We start from the raw sequence: 18,199 nt of genomic DNA on the forward strand, positions 1-18,199 counted from the left end.
TTGATTTCCTTTGGGTCTGTTGGGCTTCAAATTAGTTAGATTTTTCTTACTAAGCTATCCCCTATTTTTTTAGGGACCTATGCACCTTTTGTTGTTTATGTGCCTATTTACTATGTATGTTCATAGTTCATAGGCTCGCTGAATAAGTGAGCACTGGTTGTCTAATGGGTGGTGCTAGCATACCACGTCCTAAACTTGCCCTAGGATTGGCAAGGGAAGGTATGTATCCGTGTTATTCTGGCTTGAGATGAATGAATGATTTTGGTTCCAAAAAAAAAAAAATTAAATAGTAGCCTTAATGTAGTTAAAAGTGTATTTCATGATTTTTTAGGTAAGGATATTTTAGGTAATTTGGGTTGTGTATTTAGTAAAATATTAGAATGAGAAATTAAATAGTAGGTGTATTGAGTAAGGAATGTGTATTTAGTAATTAAAGGTGTGTATTTAAAACTTCTCGATCTGTTCAGTTTATTACTATTTTTCTCTTTTAGTCTAAATGTTCTAAGTTCTAACCACTTCAATATAAATATGGTTCAGTAGTGGGCTTTTCATTATATTCTTTCTTTGTTTTCATTTTCTCTTTTTTGTGTGCAACTCTTTTTACAGTTCAGTAGCTACTTGCTTGCTTTCCCATCTCAAACCACCCGGCCATGTCACTTGCCTTAGACTTTATGTCAATGAACTTGGAAAGAGAGTCTTAGATTGTTTCCCCTAAATTCTTCCCCATAAATTCTCACTTCTCACTGAGAGTAATAATGTTCTCTTATTTGCAAATCCTAATTGGTTCACAATTGCACTTCACCATTTTTTTAAAATTTTTTTTTTGGGTGGGGGGAAAGGTTTTATAGGTTGGAAAGTGGTAATACGTTTTAAAAGGGAGGAGAGGTGGCTTATGTTGACAAAATGAAGACGGATAAGATTTCATGGACAGATGGACTTGTCTGAACTGTTTTGCTGAAGACTTGGAGACTTGGAGTACAGAATTCCTACAATTATGTATTGGTTCAAGTTACCTGGAAGTGTAAATGGAGAGGCCTTATTGCCAATTAGTGAAAATAAAGATGTTCAAGACGTTGCAATTTATGCCAAGTAATAGGGTCTTAGAACTTTACATTGTTGGGGGTGGTGTGAGAAGAAAGGAGGAGCCAGAGCTAGAGGATGTTGGAATTCTACCTATTAAAGATGTTGATCACCTACAGTACATAGGAAATTTTGTAGAGGACTTAGAAGAAGTGGAACCATTAAAATAAAATGCAGTGGTGTTGGTACATCAAATGGGTCATAGATTACAAATGGAAAAGGAACGTCACGCAAATGTGGTGAAAAACAAGGGGGTAGGCCTAAAAATAATAAGATATATATGAGATTTACAAATTGGTTTGTAAATGTGGAAGGTAGAGAAGCAACTGAAGATATGGAATGGGAGTGGTTGTAAATGGTAACAGAGTTAGACCAAATGCAAGAACATGTAAGGTGAAAAAGAAACCAAGGAGATATGACATTAGATTTATGGGGGGAAAGAGTTATAATGAAGAAGGTTTGCGGAAGAAAGTGAAGAATCTGACAGTGATGATCCAGATTTTGAAGACGTTATAGATAGTGACCGGGAATTTAATGATGAGGATGATGAGGTATTCTCTGAAGAAAATGTTGATGGTGTCCCTAAAAATGTGAATGAGTACAATAACATGGGATTTGCAGGTGATGTATCTGATGGAGAAGGTGAAGATTCTGAGAAGTTTGATAGTGAGACTGATTCTACGTACCTTAAGTGAGGATGAAGAATAGAGAATTCAAAAATGGGAGAGGAAGAAGAAGAAGATGTGGTCCAGGTGTTTATATGAAAAACCCAGTATTTGAGCTTGGTATGGAATTTTTTAAAGGTGCAAGCATGCTAAACAATGGAGCAGATCACACTTCAAATAAGATTGCAAGTGTGATGTTTTACTTAACAATCATTGTGAGAGCGCTGGAATTCAAAAATTTTGCCTGCTAGGAAGATGCCAATTTTAGGACTTTTGGAAGATTTGAGACTAAATGTCATGATCAGATTGGCAAACAGGAGGTGTGGAGGGCTTAAATGGAAAAGAAAGGTGGGGCTAAGAATTGCAAAAATTTTGAAGCAGAATGCTGACAGAAGCCATGAGTAGGCACCGAGAGAGTCTTCAAACAAGAGGTTTCAAATTCAAGGAAGAGGATTTTCATGTCAATCAGGTGTTTATAACACACTTGATGTAGATCTCAATAAAAGGAATTGTAATTGCAGAAGATGGAATATCAGTTGACTTCCATGTCCACATGCAATTTGTGCAATTTTTTCAAAGGACTTGATGCCAAATGACTTTTTGGATATGGCCTATTCGTATAAAAAAAAAAAAAAATTTACATGCTTGCATATGGTCCGACAATAAACCCAATTCCTGGTGATGAAGAATAGGAGGTTGTTGACAAGCCAATTCTACCACCACAGTGAGGCCTATTTTACCACTTATTAATTTCTAACTTTAATTTTCAGTTCATTTACCACTTATTTATGCTTATTTGCATATGAGAAACGTTCACCACCTCCTGGAACCGAGAAGTTGTCAAGGGCTTACTATCAAGGAATTACATGTGAACGATATGTCATAAGTAATGGCATAATATATATATAGCAGAATTTGTGCAAGAAGAGAGGCACAATCCCAAACAAGGGTAAGAAAATAATTTCTTTCGAAACTTGATTATCATGATATTCCAAATGAATATTAGTTTAATGACCAAATGAAACTGCAGTAGAAGAGAAGGGGGTTTTGCTATATGCTAACTAGGGCTGCCACTTGGTTTGGTAATTACCAAACCGACCGAATACTAACCGATGTTTTAAGTTTGATAAACCGACTTTTTGGTAATCGAGACCGATAAAACCGAAATCGAAAATTACCGAAAAAGTTGGTTTGGTTTTGGTAAATACTGAATCTACCAATTATCTAAATATTAGCTTTATATACTATGGTTTTCAATACACATACATGTATATTTTCTAACATAAAATCTTTCATAATTGTATGAACATTACTACATATACTACATTAATAGTACATGTATTTTAAGTAACCTAGTCAAAGATGATTAAATAACATAGTTTTATTGAAAATGGCCAAAACTTGATGTCATATATACAAAAGAAAGCTATAATTAGTAGATGAATACAAAGTGTATGACTATAAAATTGAAAAACTAATTTTGTTCATTCTAATTTTTATTACGAAGAATTAGTTGCTCTAAAGTTGGTAATACCGAAAACCGAAATACCGAATTTGGTAGATATGATTAAAAATTGAAAATTTTGGTTGGTAATTGGTAGCTCAATTTTAAAACCGAAAGCTTTGGTTTTGAAGTTGGTAATACCTATAACCGATTCGAACGGACCGAGTGACAGCCCTAATCCTAACGAGGTATACAAATCCATAATAATATTAAAGAAACATATTCTCAAATCATAATAATAGTTTCTTGTTTAATGTTATTATTAAAATCAAACTAGGGAGACAGATGCGGTGGATTTTCTGAGTGTAGTTGCTTATCTTTTTCAAGATTGACGGTGAGGCTTGTTTTCTACATCATTTGCTTCTGAGGAGCTAATATCGCATAATTCTTCATTTAGTTAAAAAAACGTCACAGATTGGGACGAACAATTTGGAGGAGATAAACACCTATACATTCAAATCAAAGTTCAAAAAATGAAGAAGAATGTCGGTGGAAACTAGTAATAAAAGGAATTAGAACAAAGAGAGGCTAGGGAAAGCTAGCTAAAATTTCATGAACTAGATTGATAGAGAGTAACTCCCATAATATCTTTAATTTGGTCGTTATTTCTATGCTTCGTTAACACTAGTACGTTGAGCAAGAGGTACTTATGGAGATGAAGATGTTGAGGCAGGAGATGAAGACTTAAGGGTGGGACTTGTTCCCTACATCGTTTACCTCCGAGGAGCTAATATCATCTAATCCCTTATTCATTAAAAAAAAAAAGTCATGTACGTACGTGGTGAGTACACCATATATATTAGGGCTAGGACAGTTCGGTTAAGAAAAAAAAATTGTAGAACCGAGACCGAACCGCATATAAGCACTTCGGTTCGGGTTTGCCATTTTCAAAAAGCAAGAACCGACAAGGATCCGAACCGTTTAACTTCAGTTTGGTTATGACGGTTCCTCGGGTCCTGTAGTTCTGCTAAACTGTTAACAGATTTCCATCTTTCCAGGCTTCCAAGTCCAATCTGGGCAACTCAAACATTCAAACATAAGCCAACAATGACCATTCCAAGTCCAATGTAGGCAACTTGATCATTGAATCATAGTCTAAACATCCAACAGTTCAAATTGATCCAAATGCTTATTGATGAAACATTTAAATTGCAACAAATGAACATGTAAAAACATGAGTACATGACCAATGTGCCAAAACTGGTAAACTGAACAAACTACAAAAGTTCAAATTGGTAAACTGACCAAACTCCAAACTCCAAACTCCATAGTCTAAACTCCAAACTCCAAACTCCAAACCAGTAAAAAACAAAAAAAAGAACTATGAAGCAGGGCACTCAAGCAGGCAACAGTACATCACAGTCCAGCTGTTCCAACAATTATGCAGCAACTCAGTAACAGCAAACTGCATATTACACAAACTGCATAAGTGCATAATATACAAACTGCATTACATAAACTGCATATTACAGAAACAGATCAACTGCATATTACACAATACACATACACATATACACTTCACATTACCTAAATTGCATATTACAAACCTGAAACATTTAAAAAAAAGAAGAAGTGCGAACTGCAAAGTGCAAACCTTTAACTGTTAGAGACTTTAATCATTTTTTGGATTTGGAAAGCTTAGAAGTCTTAGAAGACTTTGTTGTAGGGCTGGCCTCGGGTCGGTTTTGCAGTTTCAAGTACTCAACCCGGAACCGGAACCGACCAGTACTTATCGGTTCGGATTTGCTGTTTTTTGTATCAAGAACCGTAATAGAACCGAACCGACCATGCTCGGGTCGGTTCCTCGGTTTTTCGGTTCCAATCTCAATTCGGTTCCAATATCGGTTTCTTGGTTTTTCGGTTCCAAACTCGGTTCCTCAGTTTTTCCATGTAGAAACACTGCTTTTCAGCTGTTTCTAGTTCCAGTTTTCATTTTTCCTGATTTCCATACATACATTCAAATGATTCAATATTGCACAGTCTATTCAGTCATTCAAACTCAACATTATCTACAATCTACATATTCAACAATCAACATCATGCATAGCAAATTAGCAATTTCCTGCAAACTCCCAAACTATCAAAGCATGAAAGATGAAACTGATGAAAGCATTAAACTATCAAACACGCAAAACTCTCAAACTGTCAAACACTCAACACTCAAGCATAGTCACTGCATGGTCTCTCATTGTCCTGTGCCTTTCTAAATGATCAGGTGTAAGGTTTAACACTACAGCTACCTGCAAAGAAGCCCATAAAAAAGTGTGAAAACATTGATGAAGCTGCCAAGGCCATAAGGAAGGAAACCTTCACAACCCACTTACAGAAGGGCAGAAGTACTTGCTGAGAATTTCCATTTGGTAACTGCTAACCTCCACCACAGCAACCCAGAAAAATGTAGCGATATCTACATATGTCAATAAGTATCTGCTTTAGGTTTCAAAGACTCAATCTGACCCATCAAGTTCAAAGTTAATAGATTCATTTCAACTATGAAATTGATTATCATAAATCTTGCCTTGGAAGAGAATGCAACCAAAATAGCAGACTTACCTTAAACTTTGGTTTTAGAAGGGGGTTCTGTAAGCACTGGAAAGCAGCCTCTGAGAGTGGATTTCCAAGATTACCCCCCTAAAAATGTGTTGATACCCAAATGATTAAGCATCTGGCTTCAGATGAGTTAAACAGGATTTCCATCAGTAACAGTAGAAGAAACTTCATACTGAAGCTACCATGAATAAGCAATAAGCATTAGAAAAATAAAATTAGTACCTGTCCAGCAAAAGTGACAACAATTGACTTTCCATTAGTCCCTGTCACTGCTAAGATCTTGATACAGTTTGGGAGAATTTCAGCAGCAAAATCCAACTCAGACATCACCTGTTTTCCCTGCATTTTGACAGCAAAACAAAAGCACTAACTTGTTCAAGAAGACAATAAACAACATTGATGACAAAATCTCAAGAGTAGCAGTTAAAGAACAATAGTCCACATGCAATCAAATGAGGCTGCTTATTTCCCTAAGCGAGTCCACTTTTCAAATGCCTTTACATACATAAGTGCATTAATTCATGAAGAATAAACTACAGCGTCGAGATTCAAGATACGAAAAATGCACACAAAACCAATACCAAGAATGATTAATAAGTGTAGAGCTTATAGCTTGATCATTGTAAACAGTATACACAAAAAATATAACAGTAATGAAACTCTACGATTTCTGAAACTATAACACAAAAAATCAAGAACAGCCTATATCACCAACTTTTCCAACTTAAACAATAAACACAAAATTCCCACAGAGTCAAACACATTACACATAAAGCATAAAAATTCAAGAACGTTTGTCTCTCTGCTTGTTCTCGGGCTCTGGGTTTTGCTCAATCACCTGTAAAGCCTATAAAGAAAGCAAATTTAGTTAATTCCCAACTATTTGAATTGAAGCTTTGAATGGAAAAGAGGAAAGCTGCAAACTGCAATGAGCGAGAGAATTTGGAAAAATAGAGGAAAAGGGCAAACCTTTGAACTGGGTTGGGAGAAATTTGGAAATCTGATCAAGAATGAAATTGGATTGCACTCACTGCAGGGCTGGGTTCAAACGAAGAGGAAAGAGTGGTCAGATTTTACGGGCAAAGAGTGATGTACAAACATCCTATTATAATTGAAATTGGAGATTGATGAGAGTAGAGCAAGAAAAATGAAAGCTTACATCAACCAAATCCCAGATGGTTCATCAAACAAATCCCAGACGGGGCTGCATCAACCAAATCGAAGATGGTTCATCAACCAAATCCCAGACGGGGCTGCATCAACCAAATCGTAGATGACCAACACAAATAGAAGACGCGATATTTCTGGGTTCCAGACTTTGAGGGAGGTCGTCTCGCTCGTCTAGGTTTTGATGAGTATCAATTGCGGCTTCTCTGTTTCTGTTTCTAGGTTGGAGAGTGGAGACCGAGAGAGTGAGAGTTGAGGGAAGAGTCGAAGAGATAATGTTGTAGGGTTTTGATCGAATGGATAGGAGATAAGATCATTAAAATGGAAGGTTATGATCGCATTTGGAAGACTAACTTGGTGCCTGATCACATGAGAAAGGGTCTATTTTACAGAAATAAGCTCGGTCATATTATCCAATTATACACTGACATCTGTATTTTGGTTTCAAGGGGGTTTTGAAAGTAAGAACCGGAACCGAACCGAGAATACATTGCCAGGAACCGAACCGAAAAAAATGTAGTGTCATATGTTGTAGAACCGAACCGAACCTAGTTTTTCGGTGCGGTTCGGTGCGGTTCCTTCGGATTTTCGGTTCTAAATCCCAGCCCTACTTTGTTGCATATGATGTTAAATCTTTGCAGCCTTTGAATCCCTTGCTGTCTTTGGATCCCTTGCTGTCTTGGAAGCAGTTGCATTTTGAGCTTGCTCTTTTCTTTTCCTCTCTTCATCAGCTTGTTCTGCATCCAAAAAATGAATCAAATGATAATGACTTATGAGTTATGACAAAATTCAACAAAGAACAATTAAAAACTCAGAAATCTTTTCAATAAATAAATGTACCTTGCTCGACTTTTTCATAAAACTCCATTTCTTCAATGGTTGGAATATATTCCAACCCCATAATACTATCCAACTTAAGCCAATTTTGAAGGCAGATCAATGCTTCTACAGATTTTGGAGTCAGTGAGCTCCTATATGGGTCGATAATCCTTTTTCTAGTACTAAAACTCGACTCGCTAGCCACTGTGGAGACTTGAATGGCTAGTACATCCCTAGCAAGAGCCTGCAAGTTGGGATATTTACTGCCATTAAGCTTCCACCAAAGCAAAATCTTCCAATCTTCACCTTCTTTAGGCTTTTCTATCGGGTCAAGCAAATATCTATCAACTTCATGTCCAACCACCATCTGATCACCTTGTTCCAGTTGTCTATTCCAATCTTCAAGCATAACCTTCCTTTTCCCAGTAACTCTTCCCTTAGTTTTCTGACTTTTACTGCTGCTGCTCATAACCATAGTTGTACTCTCTCCACTTCTTGACTTTTGTGAACCTTGTGCACCCATTGATGCTGCATATAGGTCACAGAGGTTAACCAACAGCTCTTTCACATCATCTGACCTCCTTTTGATCTCTGACCTATCTAACCCAAGCATATTATATTGTCACAATTGAATTCAAAGTACCTCAGCTTGTACCTAGGGTCCAACACAACTGCTACAAGAAAACGTTGATTGATGTCGTCTAACTGATCAAAGTATTTGCTATACTTTTTTCTCATCTTGTTTGCCATCTGAAATAGCAGCTTATCAATCTTAGTTGACTCTCCATCTATTGGCTTATAAAACAGATCATCAATCTCAGCCTTAATGGCTACAATGTCATGGAAAGCCAACTGTGAAGTAGGGTGCAGTGAAGCACTCACATTCACTGTGACTTGATAGAAAACTCTAAGAAAATTCACAAAAATTTCAGCCTTCTCCCAATCTTCATCCTTTGGTGGCCCAACCCTCTTCCTTGGTGTTCTAGACCTGTGTACAACTTCTGTTTCATCCTCCTCCTCTTCCAATTCCTCTTCTTCATCAAAATAACTTCTGTACTTCACATCTTCATCCTCTGCCATCCTATCAAATGCCTTCCTCAACTCCAAAGCAGTGTCCAACATCAGGTAGGTGGAATTCCACCTTGTTGGAACATCCAAAATGCAAATTTTTTTACACTCTACCTTGGTCTGTTCCATACAAACCTTAAATGCATCTGTTCTGGCCTGAGAACTCCTCACATACCTTATAGCATTCCTAATCGAAGCTACTGACCTCTCCATTATATGCAAACCAGACCTCACAATTAAATTCACAATGTGAGCTAAGCATCTCACATGCATAAACCTGCCTCCACAAATTGGCTTCCTATCCCAAGTTAACATTTTCTTCCTAACATACTCAATAGCAACCCCATTTGCAGCTGCATTGTCTACACTAATTGTCAAAACTCTATCAATTGTCCACTCAATCAAGGCATTCTCTAATATTTTACCAATAGTGTTGTCATGATGGTTTGGAATTACACAAAACTTTAAGACTCTTTTGTTCATTTTCCAACCATAGTCTATAAAATGGGTTGTGATGACCATGTAATTGATGTTTTGACAACTAGTCCATGTATATGTTGTTAAACAGACACAATGGGACTGCAATTCAGCTTTCAACTCACTCTTTTTTGCTTCATACATCCTCAAAAAATTCTTGACAATAACCTTCCTACATGGCACCTCAAATCTATGAACAGCAACTTCACAAAAGTGCCTAAATCCAGGCCTTTCAATGGCACTGAAAGGAAGCTCATCTATCACTATCATTCTAGTAGCAGCATCTACACAAGCATCCTGACTCCAAGTCCTACTAGTTAAACTAGGCTTCCCATCCACCATATCAGTACTTAAAATTTGTTGTCCCTCCTCTAAATCAACTCTGCCTGGATAACCCTTATAAATAAGCTCAATGTGTTTCCTAAGTGAGCTAGTGCCATTCTCTCTAGAATCACATGCTAGATGGATAGGGCAATACTTACATTGAGCTCGTTTTGTGCTCCCAACAACTGTTTCCACTCCATCGACCACCTCGATTAGTGGTTGATCAAACTTGGTGAAGTGCTCCCAAACTTCTGAACGTACTGCAACTTTTTTCTCCCTCTTCCTCTTTGAAACTTTCGGAGTCTGAGCACATTTTCTCTTCTTCCTTCTCGGACCAACAGCAGTGGTTTCTTCTTCTTCTTCTGATGCATTGGCACTAATGGTTTGATTGGTTTCTTCTTCTGTTGGAGCAGCACATTCAGCCACCAACTCGTGACCAACAGGACTGGGACTTGAATCAGAGGTCATTGATGATTTAATGAATAATGAATAGGGAAATGAATAAGGTTGAATGCATCAATCGATGAATCGAACAATGAAATAGGGATCGGATTGAAGGGATTTATGATGTTGAATTGCTGAAGGGAGTTAGGATTTTAGGGTACGGTTTTGCCGTTTTGGGAGAAATGGGGAAGAACTGGAGGAGTGAAATAGGGATTGAAGGGATTTAGGATGTTGAATTATTGAAGGGATTTAGGATTTTAGGGTACGGTTTTGCCGTTTTGGGAGAAATAGGGAAGAACTGGAGGAGTGAAATAGGGATTAGGGATTTAGGATGTTGAATTGTTGAAGGGATTTAGGATTTAGGGTATGGTTTTGCCGTTTTGGGAGAAATGGGGAAGAAAATCTCGATTATGTTCGGGATTTATATATATATAGCTAACGTGTGCGGTTCCTCGGTTCGTGGTGGTATTGAGGCATTGGAACCGAAACCGAACCGCAGTTTATGAACTCGGTTCGGTTCTTCAAACCTGATGCATTTTCAAAGCTTGGAACCGCACCGAACCGCCAGTTTCGGAGCGGTTCGGGCCGATTTTTCGGTTCTTCGGGTCTAAAGTCCCAGCCCTAATATATATAGTCCCACAAGTAACAATCCATTCCATTTCATTTCGACCAAAATTCTCATTCAATCTCTTTTCAGCTATTTTAAGAATATTTCCAGCAAGGTACAACTTCCAAAACCTTCCTAAAATTTGGCAAACGATAGCTCCCTATTTGTATGTCATCCTTCCAAAATATTAACATGTCTGATCCTTTATTATCCCTTCTTTGCTCTCGCCACATTTCGTTCACGATCTTTCCGTTGTGTCACCGCTGCGTTAATGCAGTTAAAGCAAATAGAGTCGCCAGTAGAGCGCTTTTTGCTAGTTGGTGCTTTGTTGAGTACAAGCTTTTAGTAGAGACTCAGGATAGTATTTCAGGATGTTCTCTAGCTACTTATTGTAATCAGGGGTTTAGGCTCAATGTTCCCCCCTTGTATTCGACAGTTTCTTTAATCAAGACTATCAAGGCTTGAGGGCGGCCGCACCGCCCTTTTTCTCAAAAAAAAAAAAAAGGCGTAAGTAAATCCTCGATCTGTGGGAAATCATTGCTTTTTGATTATTTGCTTTCTGTCGTTTTTCGAGTTTTGGGTGTTATTCATTGATGAACAGGATTCTTCTATATTTGTATATATAATACATCCTTGGAAACAAATTATAAGCCCAAATGGATTTAAATGCAATACTTTCTACATTAGGCAACAAAGCTTATATCATGACAAATTAACAATCACATGCAATAACGGAACATAATAGAACTTGGTTGATCGAGTAATTGTGGAATTAGTAGTTGTGTCCCTTGCCATCATCATGAGTATCAGGTTCTTCACACATTGGAGTGGTATAGTAGAACGGACCAAGAGTGTACTTGACCAAATCCCGGTACACCAAATTCGGGCGTTGGAGCTTAACCCCGGAACGCCCACCGGCAAAATCAGTTAGAACGTTACAAGTAGCATCTGGGGAAGACACCAACCTCACCGAGCATCCATTAGCCTGGAGTTCTTTACCATGGATAGTGTACTTGTTTATGGTCAAGTCGAACTGGCCCATCTCATCCGTCAAATCGCTTCCATAGTACACAACTCTTCTTCTCTCATCCATACACGTAACAGATACTTTACCAGCTGCGCTGATTGAAAAGAAATATTATGACAAGCAATGGTTCTATAAATGACTGCAAATCTTCTCATATCATGTTTGGCATAGCAGACATGAAACTTGTGTTAGCGAATGATTCTCGCAGATTAGATTTAGGAAATTCGTAGTCAGTCATTATTAGTAAAAACCCTAAGATACTCGTAGACTTTTCCAGTTAGGGAAAACAACTTTTTTGCACTACACATTCGAGCATGACAGCAGTTATTGAGTTTGGGACAGATTGAGACCAAAATGAAGATCACATATGCCCGGCCGTACGTTACACACATTCAGCTGGATTCAGAGTGGGTTAAGAACAAATCGTAAGTAGGTCGGGTAGGTCTCAAGCACAAACAAGACGATTATTATTAGTTACTGTCTGAAATCCTGAAGTTTTATGTTTGGTCGAGAAGTAAAGGAAATATTTAATTTAAATAAATAAGAAGGAACAGTAGTATAAATCAACACGAAACATATCACAATTATAGATATATTGTGTTGAGTTACATCAACTAACATTTTACATAAAATGACACGATGTAGACACTAGAAGCTGTTTCTTATTGGAAAAAAAAAAAAAAAAACACTAACAAGAATTGCAACTCGATCTTAATCCTAAGAAAGGTGAATTTTAAAATTTGATGTAAACATAATTAACAGCAGGGTTAGACTTGAATTTTAAAGAGAAACTATGTGTTAACGTACCTTTGATGGGTCTGGCACCATGAATCCATTCATTCCAACCTTGGGTGCAGTCCTGGCATAGTACTTTCCCATCTACACGTATGACTTTTGGTTCCTCACTAAACGAAGCTTCTACTGTATTATGGATGCAACCCAATACAATCATCAATAGTACTACTGCATATTTCAGAATCGCCATAGCTCTCTCTCTCTCTCTCTCTCTCTCTCTCTCTCTGAGAGTTCATTTAGAACTGAGAGGAAGCATATATATATATATATATATATATATATATATATATATATATGGGAGACACAATGGGTCTTAATTTGTTCGTGACTAGTGTGGGAGGGCACTACTTGAGACGTGCATCGCATTTTGGCATGTAGAATGTTAGAATATATCCATCTATACGATTAAAGGTCAACAGCTAACATTCTTGAATAAATTATCAGATTAATTAAACAAGTAATTAGCTGCTATTAATTTTTCTTAGTCCTTAGCTAGCCTCTCTATTTTTTTTTTTTTTTTTGAGTCAACCAAACAAAGAGCATGTTTGTAGTTTTTTTTTTTTTCCGAGATCCAAAAACACTTTTAAATTAGTACATGTGTACATTAACTAAATTAGGTTAACCCTGGTGTCCAATAATTTAGTTACGTGCACCCGTGGGTTCTCACAATATACACTAAGAACATCTTAATTTATACAACCGATCATTGGAAGAGATAAGACATGTTTATTCCGATCATTGGAAGAGATAAGACATGTTTATTCCGATCATTGGCGGATCGAGTATGAGAAGGTTCAGGAGTGGGACTTGGCAGGGAAAGCTTCTTTCAAAGGCTGGCGAGAAGCGATACCGAATTCTACTATGTGTCTTTTGTGAGGATATTAATAGATCTTTTGTGAGATTTTGGTGGAAGAATAATGAAGGTAAAGGAATGTTGGAGAGAGTTTGAGTACCGAAACGGGAAGGTGGAGTAGGATCCGAGACATAGTCCACCTTTAATCAAGCTTTGGTATATATTCAAGCATCAAGCAAGATCGGAGGTTACTGGAGTTTCCTAGTCACTTGTAGCCCAGATGCTAAAAGCCAAGTACTTTCTGGAGTGAGACTTTATGAGTGCCCACCTTGTTAGAAATCGTTGTGGAGAAGTTTTTATGGGGCCGTACGTGAACTGTTGCAAATTAAAGGGGTCTCGGTGGACTTGGGCACAGTAGGAGTGTTAGGGTTTTTTATGATCCTTGGCTACAGGTAGATAAATCTTTTAATTAGATTCAATCACAGCCGGGAGTGAACCCTTATATGAGACTGCATGAGTTGATTACTGCTGATGGCAGGTGGGATATGCAGAGACTTCATACTTCGACCAGTGAGGAAGATGTTGATGCGATGCGCTTTGTATGTTTGGTCATAAGGCTAGTGCTACTTCTTCACTGTTTAGTCATGACTCTCGAAGAGGACCGTCAAGGGTAGGGAGGGATGGGGTTAACACTTAAAAAAAAAAAAAAAAACTCACGAAGAGGAAACCATACATACGTACACAGTAATTTTTTTTCTTTTGGTGAAATGTATGAGATTTATTTTATTTCTTCTTTTTTGTGAGTCATTGTCTCTATTTAAATGGATATGTCAGGTCCTTGTTACAAATTATACATCCAACAGAGTATATAGATCCATGCATGTTATGTTTCAGTTGAACTTTACATAACCTTCAAAAGCCGCCCCCCCCAATACCTACAGTTACATATATAGCTACACGTACATATCTCTCAACAGACAAAAATAAATATATCGTAGCAGGCTGCAATATAGAGGAAGCACGCATGTCGTATATATTATCGATCACGAGCTAGAGTCACCACCATCTTTTCAAAATTTCAGATTTTTTTTTTTTTTTCAGTTTAAAATCATTTCCACGTTGGTACATGACCGTACATCCATACAGTAGTCCAGAAAAGTTAGGTCAGAAATTGCACGGATGTTGAAGCTGGGCGGATTCGTCGGATTCTGATATTATCGACCGATTTGTGCGTATATTGATCGATGACAAACGCTGCTAATACGGACACCTTTCTTCTCTCTATAAGATCTAGTACAATAATGGAATGCGTTTGGTGAATATACTAGAAATAAAGGACTAATTAACGTGAATATGCTAGAAACTGGTCCCGGTTTTAGAGACCATATTTTCAGGGTTCCAGATTTTTGATTTTTTTTTGGTTTCCAGTGCAAAGTCATATCCACGCTGATGCATATATGCATGCAGTAGTCCAGAAAAGTTAGGTCGGAAATTGCACGACTCTTGATATTGATCGGTGACAAACAATGCTATAATATGGACACTGTTTTTCTCTCTATAAGATTTCTAAACCATAATCTTATGCGTTTGGTGAATGCGCTGTAAATAAATGACCAATTGACGTGAATATGCTAGAAACTGGTCCAGGTTTTAGAGATAAGTGGTCCATTATCACATACATGAGCTTCTGAAGTAATTTAGAGTTGTTTGTATCATCTGTAAACGTCTAATTGATTTCATACACATTTTCTTCTTCTTGAGGCTTTATCGTTCATATTTCAAACCTGTTTTTGCTACACCTATGAGTAGGGTTTGACGGCCAAAGCCGGATCGATCGGATTTTTGGTTAATTAATCAGCGGATGGAAACTGAGAACAAGCTGATTAGCTGATCGAAACTGACAACAGGAGTACAACGTAGCTGCTTGCATGCATATAGGCATAGCATGCAAGATTATTCTACATAGAAACTAAAGCCTTAACACAGGTCATTAAGGCAACTCAAAGGAAATCTAGGGCATCATCGATCTAGTGATATTGCTAACTGGTTTGGAGACCAAGTCCAGTTCTTTATGCAATTCTTCTACTTCTTAGACTACAGTATTTGGCTTCTTGGACTTGCTGTTGTTAATGCAAAGGCAAGTGTTGACTTCAGGAGGCCACATACGTGTGCAAGCTACACAGTCATCACAGTTATTGATGCATTCTAGATATGGAATGCGCTTCCGGGACTCATCGACATCTGATTTTCCTTTCAGCTGCACCTGCACTTCTTCTGCACACAAAGAAAAAAAAAATGGTATATTAGTATTAGCAATTAATAAATAAAAAAATTAATAGTAATAACTGTTGAAGGAAAATCAAGTTTAGTGTGCCTTATCAAACTAGGAATAGGAATAGGGGAGAATGTTCTAGATTTCCCAATCCTACACGGATTGGTATTCCTTGTAACATTAGAACTAGTACTTTGTAATCCCTATATATAGGGCTCCTATTCTCAATAATATGATTACAATTCTCTCTACATTCTCTCGAATCTCTTTTTCCTTAAACACGTTATCAGCACGACTCTAACCACAAAACAGAAAACCAAAACTCATTCACAAAGCAGCCCCTAGCCCGAGCTAGCCGAGCCTTCGCTGCAGCCCGCGCGCCCGTGCGTTTGCAACCTTGCACAGCAGCTCCTGCTGTCCCCTCCCTGCAGCCCTGCGTTCCAGCTTGCTGTCACCGGAGCATCCCTGCTGCGCAAACAAGCCAACGCACACCCACTGCATCTTTTTCCCGTTCCTGTGCACATCCGTCCTCCTGAAAGCCTCTAAACATCTAGTTCGGAAGCTCAGATCGAAAAACTTTCTTCATCAAAGTTGTTCGTCTCTGTCTCTTCCATCTAACCTCCGAATTTCAGCCTTATCGGAGTTATATTGAGATCCGTACACCAATCGAAGTACAAGCTGTTCAGAACAGAATCTGCTCCGAAATTTCAACAAGTAAGTTTTTAAATTAAAGTTCCTGTTTTCCGAAGTTTAAATTCTCCTTCTTTTTCTTCGGGGACTTGCAACCTCCCTTCTTCTACATCCCACCTTTCTTATAACGTGGGTTCAATTCTTGAAAAGCGGAATCGTGGGGATTCACGCAATTAACGAACTAAGAGCGTTCGTAAGACTTCGGACTAAGAGCGTCCGTAAGCATCGATTTAACGAACTAAGAGCGTTCGTAAGCTACGGACTAAGAGCGTTCGTGAGCATAGATTTTGACCATTTAAACATCATTGTTTCGGTCTAATCCAAATTTCTTGAAAATAGATTTCTTGGTAGCATTAAGGCTCGGAAATCTTAATACTAGTTTTCGTGGAAGCATTGACTCCAAAACTAATCCGTTCTTGTTTCTCCTTTTTGGATATCAAACTTGAACGAGCTCGATTTTACTCCATTGGATTCTACGGGCACGGGATATTTATTTGCCTACAATCCAAGAGCCATGTTCTAAAGGAACCGCTCAAGACTCACAAACTGAGATAGAAAATTCCAGGGCATTTACCCTGATGAAGCGCCACATGAAGATGGCCCTCCAGTTTGAGTACATGAATGAGGATAACGCTAACAACCTTTGGGTTGCGCCTAGTGAACGTTTTTAGTAACATTCACAACTTTCCGAACATGGAAGCACGATGGAATAATATCTGCTTCACTAAAACTTTGTAAGAGTTATGAAATATTGTTCGGAGGCTCTCTGCATTATATTATTTATGCATGATTGTGGAAAACACAAAAGAACAAATTGATTGAGAAAACCCTAACATGACTGTAGGAGTCATGACGTTGAGGGTATAGGGTTGGACACCATGGCGCCACTTTTGGCCATGATTGCACTGTTCCAACGCCATTGGTCCTAGGGACCATATGTATTGTATCAATACACCTCAATCAAGAGAGCATCCTCTTCATGGTATTTTATGGAGTACCTGATCAATGGTAATATATCGAGCTATAAAAGACTTTAAATCTGGCGATGAAGATAGAATGCCGCAGATTTTTATTTAGAATAGTCTTTTAATTTCCAAGAATTATGTAATGGCAATTATGCCTTAATCAATAAAATGACTTATTGGATTATCTCTTTTCCTCTAGGCGTACTCAATTAAGTATGATGTCTAGGAAAGTAATTGAGATTAGTGGTACTTAAGAGAGCTTTGCTCCACCGACATCTCTCTCTACTTCCCTGGTCATATTTGATTGGAATTACCGAACGAATTGAGTGACTACAATTTGTCTAAAGTTTGATTTTTACATTGGATTAGATTATGGTCACGAAACTTTGATGTAATCATTGGCTATTATTAATAAAGTATCGATTTATTTTATCTCATGTCGTAGACATATTTTTCGAACTTTATTACTTCAAATATATAAGAGCCAATGGTTTTTCATGCGGAAACGCATTGTGAGAATGGACAAGAGTTCCTTTGCATCACCTCTAATGACTACAGATATAAAAGAGTCTTAGAGAAACTTATGTGTCGATCTAGTGGGTTGTATGCAACCACTATTCGAGTAATTGAATCCAATCATGTTATGAGAGATGATTTATGGGATTCTGACACATAGGCTTTGGCATGACCGTTTGGGACACCCAGGTCGTGACATGATGATCCGTATATTAAAGACTTCACACTGACATCCCTTTTTCGAACGAAAGGAAGTAAAACTCGAAATTTGGATCAAGGAGGAGCACCTGCGCCTCACGGCGCCTTCCCCCTCCAAGTCCGGCCACCACTAGCCGGCGCCGCCATCCCCCTGCGGCTCAAGGGTGGCTTTGACGCCACCTCTGCTCCCCTGACTCAAATTTCTACTTCTAAAGTCAATTGTGACTTCATGGCTCAA

At 38.1% G+C, this 18,199-nt stretch overlaps 1 protein-coding gene and 2 long non-coding RNA genes across 3 annotated transcripts; all 3 read right to left on the bottom strand.

Moving 5' to 3' along the window:
* Positions 1-5,193: 5,193 nt before the first annotated feature.
* Positions 5,194-6,550, bottom strand: LOC133719877 (uncharacterized). The gene is made up of 4 exons (XR_009851512.1): positions 6,022-6,550; positions 5,803-5,914; positions 5,574-5,656; positions 5,194-5,489 (listed from the first exon to the last, which is right to left on the bottom strand). It is a non-coding gene; the product is annotated as an uncharacterized LOC133719877 (long non-coding RNA).
* Positions 6,551-6,588: 38 nt separating this feature from the next.
* On the bottom strand, positions 6,589-7,144 carry LOC133720386 (uncharacterized). Its single transcript, XR_009851829.1, has 3 exons — positions 6,959-7,144; positions 6,769-6,837; positions 6,589-6,646 (listed from the first exon to the last, which is right to left on the bottom strand). It is a non-coding gene; the product is annotated as an uncharacterized LOC133720386 (long non-coding RNA).
* A 4,220-nt stretch (positions 7,145-11,364) lies between these two features.
* LOC133719803 (non-classical arabinogalactan protein 31) lies at positions 11,365-12,743 on the bottom strand. Its single transcript, XM_062145978.1, has 2 exons — positions 12,540-12,743; positions 11,365-11,821 (listed from the first exon to the last, which is right to left on the bottom strand). The coding sequence occupies exons 1-2, from the start codon at positions 12,715-12,717 to the stop codon at positions 11,478-11,480; spliced, it is 522 nt and encodes a 173-aa protein (XP_062001962.1). The 5' UTR covers positions 12,718-12,743; the 3' UTR covers positions 11,365-11,477.
* Between the last annotated feature and the right edge of the window lie 5,456 nt (positions 12,744-18,199).

Source organism: Rosa rugosa, chromosome 7, assembly GCF_958449725.1.
Source record: "Rosa rugosa chromosome 7, drRosRugo1.1, whole genome shotgun sequence".
Taxonomy (NCBI): domain Eukaryota; kingdom Viridiplantae; phylum Streptophyta; class Magnoliopsida; order Rosales; family Rosaceae; genus Rosa; species Rosa rugosa.

Coding starts and splice junctions, on each gene's coding strand:
- LOC133719803 (XM_062145978.1), bottom strand. CDS start 12,717: ATGGCGATTCTGAAATATGCAGTAGTACTATTGATGATTGTATTGGGT. Junction 11,822..12,539: donor TGGTGCCAGACCCATCAAAG/GTACGTTAACAC, acceptor CAATCAGCGCAG/CTGGTAAAGTATCTGTTACG.